General features: G+C 36.3%; 1 protein-coding gene across 4 annotated transcripts in view; it reads right to left on the bottom strand.

The window, feature by feature from the left end:
- PTPRQ (protein tyrosine phosphatase receptor type Q) overlaps window positions 1-21138 on the bottom strand; it is a 135183-nt gene that overhangs the window by 6580 nt on the left and 107465 nt on the right. For 2 of the 4 annotated variants that reach the window (XM_068669099.1, XM_068669094.1), the window contains 8 exons: window positions 20759-20858; window positions 19793-19921; window positions 18469-18513; window positions 12745-12771; window positions 11965-12046; window positions 5135-5225; window positions 3649-3725; window positions 88-222 (listed from right to left, as the gene is read on the bottom strand). In XM_068669099.1, the coding sequence (XP_068525200.1) occupies window positions 88-222; window positions 3649-3725; window positions 5135-5225; window positions 11965-12046; window positions 12745-12771; window positions 18469-18513; window positions 19793-19921; window positions 20759-20858 (686 nt within the window). The remainder of the gene's footprint in view (window positions 1-87; window positions 223-3648; window positions 3726-5134; window positions 5226-11964; window positions 12047-12744; window positions 12772-18468; window positions 18514-19792; window positions 19922-20758; window positions 20859-21138) is intronic. The other 2 variants (XM_068669095.1, XM_068669098.1) reach the window with 2 other exon arrangements.

Genomic DNA, 21138 nt, shown 5'->3' on the forward strand with positions numbered 1-21138 from the left:
ACTAATTAGCAATAATTATATTATAAATTTGACAAAAACTACATACAGAGTTTTCAGTTATAGCAATGTTGTACACTGATAACTTACCCGTCCTTTTTCAAAACACTGTGTAAGCATCACAAGGGTTTTTGCTCTAGTCTCCCACACCATTCTCCAGAAATCACCTACTGTTCCTGGTAATGGTCCCTGAGTTGCGATAAATTCATTTGGACACAAATAGCCCTAAGAAAGAGAAAATGTTTAATGCATAATGGTTGGTAAGGAAAAAAGAGTTTGAATGTGACTCATAGCTGTGCCTGTAGTTAACATGCCTAAGGCTAGAACCTTGTCAGACATGTTAAAATAATTGGTGTAGGCCTGACTAATCATTGCATGGCAGATGGCCATGGAGACCTAAGGATGTAAGGCATTTTCTCCACTGTATAGATTAGATATGAACCAATGCCCTAACAAAGTTTTGGAAATACCATCCTAACAGAAATGCTTTTAGCAGAAATATTGAAAGGATATCAGGCTAGTAGTTCCCTTTAAAAAATACCTAAGTTTTCATATTAACCTTACTGCAGATCCAGTTACAAAGACAGGTGTTAGGAGAAGGCCAGCACAGCAGAATTAAAGCAGTGCTAAGGAGCAGCAAAGCCAGAGAAAAAAACTGAGGAGCTGTGTGAGAGCTAGTGCAAGCTATACACAACACTGATGTTTTTCCAGTGATCATCAAGAACCACAGAATCATTTAGGTTGGAAAAGACCTTTAAAATCATCAAGTCTAACCATCAAACTAATTCTACAAGTCCACTGCTTAACCATGTCCATAAGTGCCATGCCCATACATCTCTTAAATATCTCCAGGGATGGGGATGCCACCACCTCCGTAAGCAGCCCATTCCAATGCCTAACCACTCTTTCCATGAAGAAATGCTTCATGATATCCAATCTAAACCTCTCTGGTGCAACCTGAGGCTGTTGCTTCACATTCTGTCGCTTGTCACCTGAGAAAAAAGACCAACACACACCTTGCTCCAAAGTCCTTTCAGGTAGTTATAGAGAATGATGAGGTTTCCCCCTCAGACTCCTCTTCTCCAGGCTAAACAGTCCCAATTCTCTAGATCGCTCCTCAGAAAATCTTGTTTTGTAGTCCTTTCACCAGCTTTGTTGCTCTTCTCTATGTACACTTGAGCACTTTGATGTCCTTCTTGCAGTGAGGGGCCAGAAACTGAACAATACTTGAGGTGCAGTCTCAAAAAGTACTTGGGACTTCTTGACTCCCTTGACACACTACTGGCTCATAATCTGCAGGCTGTCAACCAGCACTCCTTGGCCCTTTTCTGACAGGCAACTTCCCAGCTGCTCTTCCCTAAGCCTACACCACTGCACGGGGTTGTTATGATGCAAGTGCAGGACCAGCATTTAGCCTTGTTGAATGTCGTGTCTGGACATGGCCTGTCGATACAACCTATCCAGATCCCTTTGCAAAGCCTTCCTGCCCTCAAGCAGATCAACAAGAACTCCCAAACAATTTGATGTCATCCACAAACTTACTGAGGGTGCATTTGATCCCTGATCCCCTCATCAATATAAGCAGTAAAGAGATTAAACAAAACGAGCCCCAGTACTATGTGCTAGGGAATACCATTGGGACTGGCTGCCGATCAGATTTAGCTACATTTGCAAAAACCCTTTGGGCCTGGCCATCCAGACTGGATCTGTTCTAAGTGAGGGATGGAACATACTTAAACAAATGATCTTTGATAGAAGGTCTTTAAGAAACCTTTCTGTAGAGGTTGATTTTTTTTTTTTCCCAGTGTTGGCTTTGTCTGTTTAGTTCATTTATAAATTGATACAAAATTTAGTGAAAAGAAAGTTAAAAAATCTGTGTAAATGTGTGAGGATGGGTTCTCATGTATCTGTTTTCTCCAATAAACCAAACATACCCTGCAGAACTCTACGTACTACAGAACATTTAAAATAACAGCAATAGCAATAAGAAGAATATGTTTAGGCTATAGAACAAGCAGTCTGTGATATCACAGAGTTCTGCTTATTGTTCAAAAAACTTGACACAGTGATTTATAGTACCATCAAAGTTCTTTGTTGGAATATAGCCCTATAATTCACAGATGCCTCTTATTTACTCTATCTATAATATACAGTACAGGCAACAGTGGGAAACCATGTTAATCCTCCCTAGTTTAAGAGTGAGGTGAGGAACTGTAGTTCAGGGATACAAAATTCACACATCAGTTACTGACATTTTCTTGTTTAAATGGTGGAAATAAAAGTAACATCCAAGTTTCTATTTGTTAAAGATGTCTATTTCCTTCTCCTTATACATATGCATATCTATATACACCTAGATAAAAAAGTAGGTAAATACACACAAACACATATTGTATATTTACTCCTATATGTTTATGTATTTATTTACATGTCCACAAATATATTAAGTGAGAACATATAAAGGGTAAAGCTTTAGCCTTGAAAAAGTGGTCTATTCCCTGATGAATGGTCATCTAAAGTGTGATGCCTGCATGCAGTAAAGATACACAATCATTTCAGCAGGGAATACTCTCTGCAGCTGGCTTCCACTGTTAGTTTTCCTTTCCTTGGCATTCCCTTGGCATGTTAGCTAGTGACAAGAAGGGTAAAGTCTAGATCATGCTCCATCTCATCTCCTTCTCAGTGGCTGTGTGTCCCAGAGCCATGTAGACAAGTAACAGCATGGTGTGGCTCTTTCTACTGCTTGTCAGAATCGGGAAATTACATGCTTTTGCTAGTGAGAAGGGAAGATGTGATTGAGGTATGAAACCCATACTCAGCTCTATGGCTGATTCCCTGTGAATGTGTTCTAGTTGCCTGGAAATAACTATCTCTATTTGCCACTGTGTCATCTATTTAGACTACAGTCTGCATGTCTGGCTATGCGTATGAACAGCCCTTAGTGTAAATCAAGTCTTGACCTCACCTGAGACCACCATCCACTGCTACAACAAAATGCGTAATTATGAGTGATACTTTGAGCTTCAGGAGGACAAAAATGATATAGGCAAGACTGGAGACAGAAAAATATAGTCAGAGAATTTACTGAGAACACAACTAGAAAATGCAAGGTCTAGGAAGAAAGTTGACAATGAGAAATACAATATTGTTTTCTTTTTCAAAAAGCATATTTGCATTTTCCACCAACATATTTTTCACAAAATAATACAGCCATACAAACCCTGACCACCCAAATTACTAGCCATTTCTATAAAACTGTTTGGTTATCTTTGAATTATTCTGTTTGTATACAACAGTTCCAACTCTTATACCAAGAGAGAAAATAATGCTCATCTCTAAACAAGTGACCTTAGTGCGAGTTTCATTCTTGCCTTTAACAATAGTGATATGAGATGATTTAAAGAAAGTAATTTGATGAACTCAGTTTCAATTAGTACTGAAAATCATTGGTGAGCAATGAAAACGGGAGAATTTATATTTTAACTGTGGCATTTTCAATGCCACAGAAATTGCATGAACAATGCCACAGAAACAGTAGCTGTAGTGAATGAAAGAAAGGTTAGAATACTAGTCTTCTTGGAAGTTATTTTTTTGATCCATTCTTGTACTAGAAAATAGAAATAGTAACAACGTGAGAGACTTTCTACTTACAGATACATAGCTGGCATTAATGTAGTCAGATCCGGGAATACCAGCATCAGGCATCAGCTTTACTCTGTTGTTATTATCTATCATGAAAATAAAATCTAGTTAACTAGAAGATTTGTTCAAAAACATAGCTGCATATAACAAATGGCGTACTAAGAATTAAAAAATATTATTATTTTTAATATAACAACACTTGACATAGTAGAAAACTCATAACAAAGGCAATTTAATGAATCTCCACTATTGCATGGTCATTCTTGTTCCAGAAATATTTTAATATTAAAATGGTGGATGCTCCAAATCTTCAAGTTAGGTGTATGTAGGAGAATCCTCTGACTAATGGTAGCCACTGTACTTTAAACCACGCTGTTCTGGTATAGGCAACCTCCATACAAATCAGAGAGCAGGGACAAGGAACTGACAGTCTTTTTATCAGGTGACAGATTTGAGTCAGATGTTAGCATTTTTCAAACTTCTTTTATATAACATAAGCTCATTGTTACAGAAAAGTTTGTTTCAAAGAAGACTAAATAAAAAGTGATTGAGGGTTTCCAATTTGGGCCCGCAGTGTGTATTCAGAAATGGTGAAAACCAGGAAAGATATATGTAACTAAATGTTGGAACCAAACATTCCAAATTCTGATGTTTGGTCCACACCTTATTAGAAAAACTAGAACACAAAGTTAAAAAATTGCAAAACTCGTCTGTTTATATTTTATTGTGTTTATATTTTATTGTGTCATGAATATCAATTTTTAGTAACTGTAATTTAAAGCATGGCTTGAACAAGGCAGTAGATAGCAGTAACAGCTGCTGTGAAAAGTTAATAGCACAGAATGTAGCATTATTAACCAAGGAATGCCATTCTGCCCATCTCACATCACAGCTAATGCTTAAAATAATAATGACATTTCTTGTCTTATTAACTGAAAAATGAAGCAGTGTTGAGTACAGAGAGACAGACTTCTGTCTCCTGTGATAAAATCTAGCCTTGGCTTATAAGTTATCATACAGTTACTCTGATCTTCTATGGAACCTTTGCAGCACATTTACACATATCCACAAGAAAGCATACCCAAGCTCCAGTGGTAGCTGAATGCACAAACATGTGGATTTTATATGTTTTAAAAAAATTACTTCTCACTAAAGGAAAAAAAAAAAAAGAAAAAACAGGAAGAATGTTAAAGAGTTTGCTACATGGGTTGAATTACAAAGCTAAGAAACTACTGAGGCTACAGTTTCTTGCACCTGCATATTAAAGCTTGTGAGAGCAAGTTAAAAGCTACTTGCAAATAAACCTGTCTTTAAAAAAAAAATTAAAAAAAAAAAAGGAAAGACCAACTACTTGACAAAATTATTTCATAATGTGGACATGATTGTACTGCCATACCAAAGACAGATCAAATAAAACCACAGCTGTATTTCAAATATATGTTGTGCTATTGAGGTAGAGAGCAAAACTGAGGAGTTGATTAGTAAACACACATACATGGCTTTATGTTTGGGAAACGATTCTTAGACCTGTTCCAAGGCAGATCGGCATCAGTTGAAGCAAGGTCTTCAAGAAACTTGGGAAGTTCCTGTAAAGGAATAAAATGTAGAATCACAGAATGGATCATAAATATTTGTTAACAAAACTTTGCATTTCACCTGCAGTAAATATAAGGAATGGATTAATAGCAATTTCCCCTGATACAATCACTCCAGTAAGAGTGAGAATTCTTTAGTTCTGTAACATTGTGTTTCTGAGAAAAACTGGAAAAATTATGGAGCATCCCAGTTTCCTGTCAACCCTAGTTACCAGCTACATTAGATGAAGCATGGCAAAAAATCCTGTTGAGTTGAAGAATTGAAACTTGCATGAACATTCACCTTTCCAAATCCAGATAAAGTCAGCCTATTACCTTCTGTAGTTCTTTTCTGTCTCTTCATGAAATCACATACTTGTTAGCCGTGCCCTCAATTTTCTTTTTGATTAATGCCTCTCCCTGACTCCTGTAGCTTGGGAGAGCTTTTGCCATAGCATGAGAACTGATGAGAATTTAATTAAGTTGAGACAACTGTCAATTAGTTATTGTTCACAGGACTGTTCATGAAAAGGGTGGGAAGAGTTATTTTTGGTCATACCAGTTTCATAACTGGTCATTAGTTCTGTTACAGAAGGGCAGAGATGAATAAATCATTCACATTGAAGAACTTATTTGATGAGGGTGTTTCTGTACATAGATATTTGTAATTTCTAAAGCTGAGTAAAAGAGGGGAGACAAATTCATGACTTTTTAATGCAGTAAATACATTAAAGTGATAATCTCATGGTGGTGAAGAGACAGTTAACTCCTAGAAAAAACAGAATTCAGACTATTTATTTCTCAGTTAACTACATTAACTTTAATAGATTTTCCCTTTCTTTGACAAATTTTATATGTAGATATATTTCAACATCTAATTGAAGATTCAAATGAAATCTACCTATTGCTCTGAATGTGTACTATACACACTTCTGTTGCTTGTGCTGAGTAATCCCTTCAAATTTCTCTTTTAGTTACTCTCTAGTGGGACAGAGAGCCATATAATCAGACTCCATGTCAATCACGTTCAAGTGCTCGTTCACCCAAGTATTGAGAGAGTTGTATTCTATAAACAAAATTTAATGGGAAACTCTTAGCAAATAAATAAATAAAATAATGAAAAAATTTAAAAAGCAAGAGTATTTTAAAGAGTATTTTATATTCCAGTGATTTTCATCTCATTGCTAAATCAAATATTTTGTCAGTCTTATTCAATGGCTTTCGATATTAATAATTTGATATAAGCATTATCAAAATGGCACAATTTAAAAATGTGACATAATGAACTAAACCAATAATCCATCTAATTTGATATACTATTTCTTCCAATGGATGGTGCCTGACATGTAAGAGAGCTCAAAACCCTTCAACTGTATTACATGCAATATTAACCCCTGGGCAATTTGTTTATTTCACCAACTCACAAAAAGCCTATTGTAAAAAGCATGAAGACTATTTCACTTCTATAATTATATCCTCAATAATGTATAACTGCAGGTGTTTCTGATCACAAAGGGAAAGTTTTACAATGAAAGTAAAGGACTTTCCAACAAGAGACTTGACCTCTTTCTAGCTCTGAAACATATTTCCTTGGGAAAAGAATTAGGGGAAGAACTGCAGAGAACAACTAGATGCTCAACTACCTTTGAATATTAACAAGGGACTAGATCCTATCCATGCCCTTCAAAATGTTGCTGAATATCTGTTTCATCTAGGGATGAAAAGTCTATGATTTGCCTGTTCTTCTAAAAAGAAAGTTTGTGACTTAAAATCTTACAATATAAAGAATGTCTGGATATAAATTTAATTATATCCTTATGTCAAATAATTAGATAACATGGTTAATAGACATGAAGTAAATATAAAATTAAATGAAGGACTGTAATATATTATAGAAATATATTATAGAAAAACATAATTCTCATTTCTCAAAGCATTCTTTGCTTTACAATCTTGCATTTGAATCAACCTCTGTCATACTCAAAGTACATTTCTTTTATCTTTGAGTTGTCTCATTGTTTCTTCTCAACAATCCCTTAAAGAACTAAAGCCTCAGTCCTGTGACTGAACCTAAAGAAAGATCCCTGTTCTCAGAACAGAATGACTTCTGTGAATTATTGTTAGGATTTGATAAGAACAGTGAAACACACCTAAGGGGTCAAAATTCCTCTCATTCGAAAAGCTGAAACTCTTCCACAGAACTTTTGTCCTTGAAGTTTGCATTAAGGAAAAAAAAAAAAAGATGAAATGTCTGGGGTGTTTTGCAGGTGTTATGGGCTATGGGATCTCATATCAAGTGCACGTCATGTGATCTTTTACTTGCCTCATTTGCCTCACTCCTCTGAGTCTTAGCTTGCCAGGTAACTATTACAATAGTAGTACTGTTATACAGTATTCCGTACTAAAGAGGAAATACAGAAGTAAATTATATTGCTTTTGTAATGATGCTACCATATCTGAATGAGAGCTTAAAAGCCTTGTACTAATTCTCTGCTTCAGTGTGGATTTCAGTCAATGATTGTTTTCAGAACTGGGGAAAGACTATTTGGATTCCCAGATTCAATAACAATTTGTCACAGAAACCACATTTCATTGCAGACTCATAAAGCTTTCAAATAATTCATTTGGACTTTGTTTACTGTAGTACTTTTGCGGTGGCATTCAAAGGCATTTCACTTTTTTATTCATGAACAGACATTATTGTAAAACAGTGTTCGAAGTATTTCTGTTTCAGTAATTTTTCAGCTACTAGAAAAACTTGATTTTCCAAAGGTATTAAGAGATACGTTAATCTTCTGGAAAGCTGGAAGTTTGAATATCAGTTAGGCAGTGCCATCAGTTCCTGTGGTTCCCTATGGTTTCTTTAAACTTGTTTTTTCTGATACAACATGAATCCAGATCCATTCTTAGGTCCAGATCCTCTACTCATCATTTTACACAAAGGCAATGTTCATACATGGTCCAAGACTGAACCCCAGAGATCTCTAAGCACAGCAGCTGGGTCAATCCAGTAAATTAAATGAGCCCAAGAATGTCCTTGGATTCCAAGACTACATGTAAGGACGAAAGCTAATTTATGCTAACAAAACTGTGTAACAGGTATGTTGTCTACAAACTGCCTATTGGAAATGATCCCTAGACTACTTTACGTACCAAAATGTACCATGGAGTTGACCAGGATAACTTCTTGCTGGAACAGTCCAAATTCAAGGCAGGGAATATACTAACAGTTTATCAGTATAAATTACCATATTCTTACAGCCAGTTTCTAGTGTGCTCGGATTTACTAATAGCCAGCCAGAGAACCCAAGAAAGCTCAGGAACAGGCTACATGCTTTAAATATAATGGTCCATGGGTTTATAGCCTCAATTCAGCTCTCCTACACACATTGTATGAGCCTTGAGTCATGTACTTCAAACTAAAGTTTTGCCTGCAGATGGAAACAATACAGGTCATGGGGTCTGTTTGCTTGCTTTGTGCACTGTTTGCTTCTATGCATTGTCATTTCTGATGTCATTCAAGTGCATTGTCAGTCCTGTTTCTCATCTGATAAGATAGGTGCTACAGATGGTGTAGATACACTCTCAGACAAACACTGCACCTACTGTTTAGTTCTGCTTGCTCTTGGACAAGCCTTCTGTGAAGGCTCCTACAAACTCAGGATTGATGTATCCCAACAAAGAGAAAGTCAGGCAAAAAGCCAGGGGCCTTCAAAGATGAACATGAAGCTCCTGGCTAAACTCAGACAGAAAAAGGAGGCCTACCAAAGGTGAAAGCAAGGACAGATAGCCTGAGAGGAATCCAGAATAACTGCCAGAGTATCCAGTAATCAGGTTAGGAAAGCCAAAGCCCTGTTAGAATTAAATTTGGCCAGGGACATCAAGAGCAATATGAAAATATTCTATAGGTACATCATTGATAAAAGGAAGACTAGGGAAATTGTGGACCCTCTCCAGAAGGAAATGGAAAAGCTGGTTACACAGGACATGGAGAAGGCTGATGTACTCAATGACTATTTTTTTTTTTTTGCCTGAGTCTTCACCAAAAAGAGCTCCAGCCACAAAACCCAGGCCCCAGAAGGCAAAGGTGGGGACTGGGAGAATGACAAACCAGTGAGGTTCCCACTGACTGGAAGAGGGGAAACATAACCCCCACTTTTAAAAGGGCTAAAAAAGAAGACCAGAGGAACTACAGGCCAGTCAATCTCACCTCTGTGGCTGGCATGATCATGGAGCAGATCCTCCTGGAAACTACAGTAAGGCTCATGGAAAATAACACGATGATTGGTGACACCCAACATGGCTTCACTAAAGGCAGACCATGCAGACATGGGCAGTGAAATAGAGTGTACCCTCAGCAAGTCTGCCAATGACACCAAGCTGTGTGGTGTGGTCAGCACACTGGAGGGATGGGAGGCCATCCAGAAGGACCTTGACAAGCTCAAGAGATGGGCCTGCGCAAACCTATAAAGTTCAACAAAGTCCTGCAGCTGGGCCAGGGCAATCCCAATACAGACTGGGCAGAGAGAATGGATTGAAAGCAGCCCTAACGAGAAGGACCTGGGGGTGTTAGTTAATGAGAAGTTTGACATGAACAGGCAATGGGTGCTTGCAGCCCAGAAAGCCAACCATATCCTGTGTTGCATCAAAAGCAGTGTGGCCAGCAGTTCAAGGAGGTGATTCTCCCTTTCTACTCTGTTCTTGCGAAACCTCACCTGGAGCACTACATTCAGCTTTGGGGCCACCAGCACAACAAGGACATGGACCTATTAGGATGAGTCCAGAGGAAGGCCATGAGGATGACTAAAGGACTGAAGCACCTCTCCTAGGAAGACAGTCTGGTGGAGTTGGGGTTGTTCAGCCTGGAGAAGGGAAGGCTCCAGGGAGATCTTATAGAGACTTTCCAGTACCTAAAGAAGGCTACTGGAAAGCCGTGGAGGGACTCTTTGTCAGGGAGTGTAGTGATAGGGCAAGGAGTAATGGTTTCACACTACAAAAAGTGTAGATTTAATTAGATATTAAGAAGAAATTATTTACTCTGAGGGTGGTGAGGCACTGGCACAGGTTGCCCAGAGAAGCTGTGGATGCCCCAAGCCTGGGAGCGTTCAAGGCCAGATTAGATACAGATTTGAGCAACCTGGTCTAGTGGAAGGTGTCCCTGTCCATGGCAGGGGGACTGGAACCAGGTAATGTTTAAGGTCCCTTCCGATCCAAACTATTCTCTAATTCTATGCTTCTGTGATTTTAAGACATCACTACACTCTGGTACATGGAAGCTGAAGCTTCCATGAAATGAAATGGAAGCCCAAATAACATAAAGCTGTTATTATGAATTGACTATATAGTTTAGTTGAAGAAGGCTTCAGCTACTTGAATTTGATTATGTTTCAATTGCATTGCCAACATTTTTACTTGATAAAACACTTGTTTATTTTAAGTCTTAAGGCATTGCAATACCTTAAGGGTTACCTAATTTGGGTCACACCTAAAGAAAGTAGTATTAAAAACTTTCCGGTGATGAACATTAGTTGACATGTGAAAATGTTATTGCTAGTAAAACTTTTCATCTGCTAAGTCATGCATAATATAACTATAATCACTCTTGTTCAAGTGAAATAACAGTTCTACTCTTGGAAGAAAATGTTTTCCTTGCTTTACTGCTCAGAGAATTTTATGGTGCTTTTTATTATTAAATCCAGACCAGTTTTACCTAAGGAGCATAACAAAAAGCTGTAGGAAATACCATTAATCTTTTCACACTTTTGTTGGCATTCCCTAAGAGACTGAAATATTATAATCTAGCAGAAGAAAAGCCAATTGTTTAGTCTTCACTTCTGTTAATCCAAATGGTAAGCAATGCATGGTAAATCTATAAATCCAAAACAATAAAGTCACTGGAGAATGACAAATTATTTTTGTGAGGGCAAATGACTGTATGTGTTAAAAATGATGATGATGATGATAAAGATTCTGAAATAACGAGGAGAAAAGATATTGTTGAGAACAAAAATTTGATAGCCATAAAAATGTTACTTAATGAAAATGGTGAAAACTTTGAGGTTTAAATGTGTAAATGCATCCGCATTATATATGTATATATAATGTATATTTTGAAAGCTGGTCTCTTTTCAGAAGGAAACACAGGCTTGCTGAGTTCTTCGTCTCATACATGAAACTGGCTCTTCACATGGACACTGTTCTCAAATGCATGACAGGTATGACCTATTATTTGTAAAGAAATGCAAAGTAACACTACTGTGCGTACACTTTTTACTGTCTGGACTGAAACCTATGAAAGAAAAGCATTTTGAAACTCCATGGCAATATGACTGGGCCCTGAACGTTTCAGAAAATTAATGTCGGCTGTGTTTTTGGTGAGGAAAATCAACTTAGCAGTTAAATATATCTGTATATATGTAGAAACTATTCCTAAATAATTTGTTCTCAATTAAGCAACATATGCATTATTACATATGCAAAAACATAAATATTGTGGTGTTCTTGCAAAGATTGGAGTCTAAAGAAGATCATCTTTTGCTGACACTTAGGTGAATAATTCTGATCAGGTTGCAGTGTAGACTACAGAATTCAAATCAGGTAATATTACTTTCTAAACAATCAACCTGGTAATTGGGTATTGATTATCAAGGCCAGAGTCCTTCATGGCCTTGCCTGCTTAAAATGGACATGAAATGTGACACATGAAATGACAGAAGGTCTTGCAATGTTGTGACAACTGCTAGCAACATACCGAAAATTCTTCCTGAAACTTTAGGTTGTTGTTTGTACAAAGCTCTTCGACATGTTGTAGGAAGGATTTCTTGCTTATTGGCCTGCAAGTAATGACAGAAGAATTAGAGTCCTACAGGGGATTTCTTTATCATTCTTTCAATTTGTATTTAACTGCACTTTTATTAATAACATTTTCCACTTCAATAGCAATTCATATTAACAGACAGAAAATTATAAATTGTTTACGGTCCACTTAATTGGTTTCTTTTCAGTCACTTGAAATAGAAGCATTTTCTCCTATTGTTTCCCCTCACCAAATTTTTCAGTTGCTAATGTTAACACTACTGTTGGGTAGGATTGTTTTTTATAGGTAACAACATTCCAAAGCAAGGTTTTGACATTAATGGATGTTTGTAAAGTTACCATTGCATTCTAAAGTACATAATACTTCTTTGTCGCACCGAAAACATTTTATACATTGCAAAGTTTTAGACATATAAAATATTGCAGTGACCTCATTCTCATAATGACATGGTTTTTAAACCCCAAGGAGTTTAAATATCCCTGTATTACTTCCCAAGCTAAAACACAGACATGCAGGCTTCACCCCAGAGAGAGAGAAAGCATTTCTCCAGTTACCATGCAATTAGTCACGCTTTTATGATTTATACGCAGCTTGGAGTTTTTTTTTTTTCTGTTGTTGGCTTTTGTGTTTTTTTTTTTTTTCCTAATAAACATGGAAGAGGGAACCACACATTGACCAATGACCACAAAAAATAATAATCTTTAATCTACTTACTTGATGGATTTTCTATAACTAAGTAACCTGCAACAGAGATTTTTGTTAAATATGGTAAGTTGTGAATTAACCAATATTGTGCATGTTAATAGATTTTAGATGAACTATTCAATTAGCTAAAGAAACAGATTTATTTCTCTCATGAATTCAAATACGTCAGATATCTTGAGGGATACTCTCACTTAGTTCTTATCTCCAGTATTGGCAGGTATGGTAGCTGCAGTTTCTATCATTCCCTTCAGATCATTTTACAATATTCTGGGCTCATATGGACCTGAGAAATCCATACCTCTAGCACACCACTTCATATACATTGACAGGCTTCATTTTACACTATGTACTCAATGTTGTTCTTCTGAGGGACATTTCAGAGAAAGAGATTGGATTATTCTGACTGAATACAGACACCTGTATCTGAGCTAGTCGCTCTAGATTCTTTTTATAATCAATGAAGACAAATAGCTGTGATTTCATCTCATTTTAAGCACGTATCTAAAATGAGTCACAGGTGAATTATGCTATCAGTGTGCCTCTACAGAAGGAAACAACAGCAAGAGCTGTTTTGTTTTTAAAATTAGTATCTGTTTTCATGCTCATTTTTTACATGTTTAATTCTGTTTCTGGAACACTGTTATTTTAAAAACTGTGCAACATATTTTATCTTTAACTTAATTCCACAGCAGGATTCATGTAGATGTTACATAAGCATACAACCCCAGGGACTTTTCAGATAGTCTTGTAACCTAGTCATCATCATCACCTCTGAATGTAAGAATGTCTCAGCATTATGGATTTAGAAGACAAATGTCAGGCACTCGGACTCAGAAAGATTGTCTAAAGGACTAAATGAAAACATTTGAAGAAATACAACTTGAAAGATAAGTTGCCTCTTCAAAAACCTCTAAGTATAAATTTTGAGTGTTGCTCTCTCCAATATTCATACATGCTTAAAAACAAATCTTACAAAAAATATTCTATGATATAAATATAAATGCCTACTACTGCCAGAAATTCAGTAGAAAAGACAAAAATTTCCTTTAAAAATACTTGGTTTTGTGACGTTGTTCTTAAATATTTACTTTTTAAATCAGATAACAAAATTAGATTAGTACAATTGTCGTACCATTTAATATTAAGCATCTAAAAAGTTAATGTCAAAGCTACTGAAGATGCCTTCATGGTACATATGCCGTTATGACAAACTTGTCAAACGGGCTATGAAACATCTGGGTCACTTTCACTGGAGTGAAAAGAAGTGTAAGAATTCACAGAAAAAGGCTCAAACTCTTTGCTTGAACTCATGCACTTACTAGGACAACAGAAGGAGAACTTTAAACAGAAAATAAGAAGACAATAAGACAATAAAGCAAGCAACTCTATTTATTCAGAATTTTTAGACATCTAGCTACTGTTATGGTATCACTTATGTTGTTTGCATTACACATCAGCTGTAATTATGGTCTAGTAATATTGGCAACATTATAGGGCTACAGTTTTCAGAAGAGAAAGTATTCTTAATACGTGTGCCCATGTGTTGCACACATACATTTGCCATCGAGCAGAAAGTAAACATTGGTTTTAGGCCTTTTTTAGGACAAAATTCTAAGCAGTCCATACAAAGAAAAAGTATTTGCTTTTCCTTTGAATTCATCTATCTTCACCATAGAACAACAGAATACAAGTAATCTCCCGGCTGACATTCTATAAATTTTTGGAATACTATTGTCTTTCCTCTTCTCAAACTGATAGCAAATAGGGGCCTACTGTACCATAGTTTTGTCATTAGGTAATAAAAATGCATAAGCAACCTGAATATGACATTTAGTGCTTCATTGTTGAAGGTACATGGATCCAACAACAAAGAACACAGAGATAAGCAGCACCGTAATACAACCTCCTCAATACTTTACTCTCACTCAAAGCAGTGAAGTAAAGCACTGAAAAAGCATAGAAAATGAGCTAAACAGGGCTACAGATGGTACTTTCTTGTTCATTTTTTTAAGTGTAACTGACAGGTAATTTTTTTTATAGGCATAATCATATATTGTCTTTAAGAAGCACTAAATTTTAAAGAAGACACCTACACTTTGACACTTTAACCTATCTTTAGATATTGTAGTAAAGAATTTGGTTGTTAGAACTACTGAACTCACACTTCTGTTGGTAGCAAGTGCACATTGCAGTAGCTTGGCAACTTGGAAAGTAAGACTGGCAAAGATACTGGCTTTTCTGGATAAGAATCTTCAGAAGGAAAGAGCTTTGTACCTTCACTACAGGTTTATAAGAGATGGCTATGCTCAGCTTTAGCATCCTCAGGCATTAGAAAACAGCATTTTTTCCCAAGTCTCTTGAGAATGACATATATAGTGATAATCTTACATTTTTTGCTCAACGAACCCATCTACCTGTAATCTCATTCTCCACATTTCCCAGTCTTTTGTATAAAGCACAAGAACTTAGATATCATTAGATCTTGATGAGCACAATTTAGAATCAAACTATGAAGTTGCCAGTTTCCCTATTTCAGCAGGACAATTCCATGTTCCCAGTTGTCCGACTTTGAAACCAGGAAAGAAAAACATTCTCTAAGATAAAGAATGCTTTATTGCCTTAAATCTGATTTTCTTTTAAAACAGTGTATTGTTTCATGTGTGGGATTTTTTTTTGAAGTCTATCAAAAATCTGAATCCCACTCAGATTACTTATGATAGAGCTAGAAAGAAGCCATTTATTTGTGTTGGCAGTGGTAACTGAAGACCATATTGTCACACAGACTCAGCTTTCTTTCTGGGTCAATCATCTAAAATCCACAGAGAATTAAAACTTTGTCCAAATAGAAAACAACAGAAATGAGAATGTAGGCAAAAGGCTTAACTCATAAGCACCATTGACACTTCCTAGGAATAACGGAGGAACTAATTTTTAGCAAGTTAATTGAAAGCAATATGGAGCTTAACCCTTCCTGAATATTAAAGGCCTCGGGAAAGAGAACACATGGTCATTTCTTCCGTTGTACCAGGACACAAATAGTTATAAACCTTGTACTCCTGGGAAGCCTATGAGTGATAGCTGATTACTAAAGGGAAACATGTTGAAGGAAAAGGTAAGGCAGGAGCTATGGCTATCCTCCCTCAAAGAAAGAAGAAACAGGCTGGTCTGGAGAAAGTCTGTGCAGAACTATTACTTTGAATACAGACACATATTGAGTGCAGAATATTCAGGAAAAGTGAGACAATATGAAAATTTTATATACAACACTTTTCCATAAAGAGTTCTAATTGCCTGTTATTTATTTGTAAGGGTTACAGCGTCTGTAATTAAGAAATATTTCTTCTAAATATGTGCCCTTTTCCTTGTCAATCTGTCTCATATGGAATGAACAAAAGCCTAAAAGTATCCACCACAAAGTGTAAATTTCATGGAAAGATTTTAAGAAACAGGGACCTACATGGCTTTACCCCTTCGACAGAAATCACTGTGAAAGTAGGTGCCAGAGAAGTTCTCTCCTAGGTGAGCACCTTGAAGACGGAGGAGTTACTTGTCTCTGGCTAAGCCTGGTGGGCCCTGAAAATTTACTGGAAACCATTCACAGCAGATGAATATCTGCTTTGAAAATTGAATTGACAAACACTATGGACAAAAAAAAAAAAAAAAAAAAAAAAAAAAAGTAAGAGATGAGAGGACCAAGTATATAAATATTTAGTGCACTAAATGAATCAATGTTTAATTCAGCCTAGACTGATGGGCTATACATGTTTTAAAGGATTAGATTTTTTCTGTTATTGCCTGTCTCATATCATGTCTACTACCACGGAGACCAATGTATTTCCCAAACTTCCAAAGTCAACATTTTGGTTTCATATCATGGACCCAATTTTCTGCTGAATACGGTAGAATATAATTTCCTGAATGCCCTCTGAAGATACATCTAATTAATTAATTGTCTAACAAAGACTTGGTGAGAGAAGGTGTATATTCAGCAGCCAGTATTTTCAGACACTGAAATTTTTCAAGTATTTTTTTTTCTGATGACCACGATCGCACAGTTATTATAGGGAATTCTGATTTACCATGAATTTCTTGATTTGAAAAAAATAAGATGCCATGAATTGCACCTGGCATTCTGCAACACAGCAAGCTTTTCAAACATAGGTGAGATAGCTGCCTAAACACAGCCAATATATCTGGGTAGCTTATGCAGATGTAGTAATACACAATACCATTCTAAATGCATAGGAAATTTGCTAAGGTTACAGTGCAGTCATCAACTTGTAATACAATAATTTACCATGCTGACATGACATGCTTTAACCATATACCATGAGAATGATAAGAACAATACATGAACTAAAAGTCAATCTAACTATGTAGATTGACTTCTACATAGTTGTTCCCTGAATGCAACAGGTACAAAAGATCTTTCAGTGTATACTGTGGGAAACACACAGCAAAAATAGCTTAGACATCAGGTTTTAAAGTAAGCCACCTCCATGCATACTGTTTGCTTCTGCCAACTACTTGAAATATCTCTTCACTACTAGGAGGATTTATCTATACAAAAGACAGCCTAAGTCAGATATTTGAAAACACTCTTTTGGCTACTGACATTACTAGAGCAGAATCTTGCATACACTGAAACATTCTTTAAAGCTTGAAAGGAGCCCTAATAAACTCAAAGGTTTTGGGCAGATCAAAGGTATCCTGTCCTCTCATTATTGTATATATGTAATCTAGTAGGGTCACTCAGTATGTTTACTGCCTTCTAGTTGAAAATATTGCATGAATTCTGTCTGTGAGGAGTGCTCAGTTAATACCTCCACTTCAATCTTCCACAATTTGACATAATGTTCAACAAAGAGCCTGGGTGAGGAGCCTGCTGTAGCTGTAGTACAGCTACTGTTTGAAAAATAATAGTCCAAAATGTAACAGCTGCATCCTGTAACTTACAAGAATGGCCTGGGAGCAAGTCTTTGCTTAAGCCCATTAGTGGCATGGGGAAGGAGGAAAGATGAAAATACAGATGGAAGGAAATAAACTCCACACCAAAATGTGAAACTGACTCATTAAAATAAAGGGTGATGTAATTAAACTGCTGAAGCACTGTGCAGTGAAAGCCTTGCTGTACATAAATCACATAATGAAGTGCATTTGAGCATGAAATATTATACTGTACAAATCAAAAACTGCACATAATTAAGACAGAGAAGTGGCACAATGGCACTACTCAAACTGAAAAAGGATTTGGCCACATATTGCTATGATTGTAGTGGAATGGTAAAAAAACATCTGTAGTATAAGTAAAAAAGCAGTTGAGAAAAAAACAAAAAGCAAGCAAACAAACAAGCACAAAAACTACTTCTCTTAAATGCACATCTTCTAACTGTCAAAGGAAAGAAACAGCATATTTCATATGTCACATTTGCACTATATTTGTTTCAGGAATAGATAGTATACATGAGTGCTATATTATTATAACTTACAATTGCATGTAAAAATTGTCCTGATTTATTTCAAAAAAGTTGTGGAACTGTTGTACACGAACACTAGGGACTAAAAATAAACAGGATTTCATGATGAAAGATACCACTGGTTGCCATAAGTATAGCTGCAAAGGTTGATATTTCACATTGATTAACTATATCATTCAATATAGTATGGTAGCACACAGATTAAGAGAACAGAATGGAAAACACACCACTTTGCTTCAGTAAGACAAAAACTTACTGGATGACAAAAATCTCCTTGCGTCTAAAGAAAAACGAGGAGTATCTGGAAGTAAAACCCATCAACACTTTAGTATATAAACAAAACTAGTACTATTCTTATTCAGCTAACAGTTTGGAAACAATGCCATTTTGAAGATCTGTCATGGTCATTTATACAAGTTACAGTTATCATAGTGCATAGAAAATAATTCTGTCTCCAGAGAATGTATTCCACTGTTATTAGCAGGTAAAAACACTGTTATCTGAATGGCATGTCCCCCACACAGAACATATCACATGCACTATATCAATGACTTCCAGATGATTCCTACTACGATTTCTCATCTATTACAAGCAGCCATTCCTGTGTGCACTATTTTGAACACGTTTGTACATGCAATTGGCTTACTCTGTACCACACACATAGACATGTACACATTCAAACAAAACAGGTCAACAGCTACAACCTTTCATCTTCCAGCTATTCCTAGTCTGCAACAGTAGGATGTCTGACTGCTAGGGCAAGACTATTTTAGGCTTCTCATCTTTAAGGAGATTGCCTACCACAGTGTTTCATCTGTGACACAGCAGGGAAAATGCAGGTAGGTAAAGAATGTTCACCAAACATTTCTAACTCGGTTGGATGCCATAGATTGTTGAGAATCATCATTATATTTTATTTAAATGGTGAATAATATCAAATTTTCCAGCAGTCAGAAAAAACAATCTGTTTTCCTTTAGATATGTACCCATGACAAGATTCTCTGTTGGACAGAAAAAATTAGTTGCCTGGACTTGCTATATAATCAGTGTGCAGAACTCCTCAGAAACTCAGACACTATTCAAAACTTTTTGTGAAAAAAAAAACAAACAAACACACACACACACAAAAAAAAAAAAATCACAAAAAAACTTTCTAAATGTCAATTAAACAATGATGGATTTGTTATTGAATTAGCTAACCAGGACTTCTGCAGGGGTTGACTATTTCAAAATGCTTAGATAGGTTTGCAACCTATACAAAACACTGGGTCACCAAAAATACTGTGTTTAAATTCTGTATGTTTAAAAATATGTAGCCTTTTTTTTTTTTTTTTTTGCCAACACAATTAAACAGTGATTTGCACTTAGATCTTTATCTTGTTGTAAAAAGAGCTGAAGATTAAGTGATTTTCTAAAAGCTAGTGAGAAGTGTCTTGAGGAAGGAGGTCATTCTTTGAAAAAGGATCTCAGTGACCTGTGTAAATAAGAACACCACAAACACTTCCAAACAAGCAAAGGTCAGAAAGAGGTCACGGCTACAGCCCCTTTGGACTACTATTTTGCCTAAGGAGTATGCTTACCGTGTAAATCTCTCATCCTTCAGCTCCAGGTCTGCCACTGTAATCAACTGATCCAATTTGAATTTAGTGTCAATAATTTCAGCATCTCGTGGTGAGTATGTGCCTCCCTCTTTTTGCTTTTGCCGAATTCTAAACATAGTGATAAAATATTAGTGGAAAAATAAATATGCAAACAATTTAAAGAAACACATATTCAATACATTAATTAGACAGGATGGAACTTAAAAATGGCTGCAAGAAGTCCTTCCTTAACCTTTATTTCGCTCTCACTTCCAATTTAGTCAAATCCAGCTGCTATTTTGTCTAAAACTCATGCAGAAAGAATCTAGCCTACTCATTCTTTTAGTTTTCCTACATACATTCTTCAGCAATGCCTGAATGATGCAGCTGAGGAAGAACAGAACTTGCGCTGGAATGAGCAAGCTAACATCATTTATGCATTACCTAGCCTGCTTCTTTATGTGAGCATTTGTTCACAGTTCAATTTAGAGGTTCATTTCTCTTTCACAGGTAAGACTTTAAAGTATTTAATTGTTAAATTTATCAGTAAGGCAGAAAATAGCATTTGGAATATTTACTTCATATCAATCTGTTTCCCCACAGAGCTGACAGTAAATAGGGTTAGCCATCATGCTAACTTTACCAGCTGACACTGAGCTGTACCTTCCACTCAAGTGAATGGAGAACTGACTCTAAAATGGTAAGATAGATGTCTGCTCTGATTCACTGTCTGGAGAAGCTTGTTTTCCTCCTTCAATTATGGAGATTAGCCCTACAAGACTAAGGTTAGCCTCTGTGAGTCCCTCCCTAAGTTTCTACATAAAAAGATTAAAAAAAGAAAAAAAAAAAGAAAACAGTACATTTTGAAATGACAGGTTAGTTCCATTTATAGAATTATTTCAGCTCTTCATTAAAACATTTTTGAGTGCTTGCAAACACGGTATGAAAAGAACGTATAACTCTTACCTTGCAAAAGCATAGACTGCAGCCACCAGAAGAACAACTGAAAGTATGCACAAAGTAACTGCAAGGATAACTTCTACAGATCTTCCTGACAGTCCTTCACCTGCAACAGAAAGTGGAAATCTAATATTTAATAGATTCATTATCATTTCTACATTTCTAACAGGAAGGAATCAGGTAGAGATGAAAGACAGACACTTCTATCTCAAAAGAGCTGTATGTGTTTTTTATCAGTTGCAGAGGTGCTAAAAAACAAAACAAAACAAAAAGGAAAAACAGGAGCAATTTATTTAGAAGCTCCTAAGCATTTCTGATCTATGTAATACATATGCTAACAGTACATGTCCACAGTTATTTGTGCAACCATCCAGTAGTGCTTTTCA

The sequence above is a fragment of the Anas acuta genome, chromosome 1, assembly GCF_963932015.1.
Source record: "Anas acuta chromosome 1, bAnaAcu1.1, whole genome shotgun sequence".
Classification (NCBI taxonomy): Eukaryota; Metazoa; Chordata; class Aves; order Anseriformes; family Anatidae; genus Anas; species Anas acuta.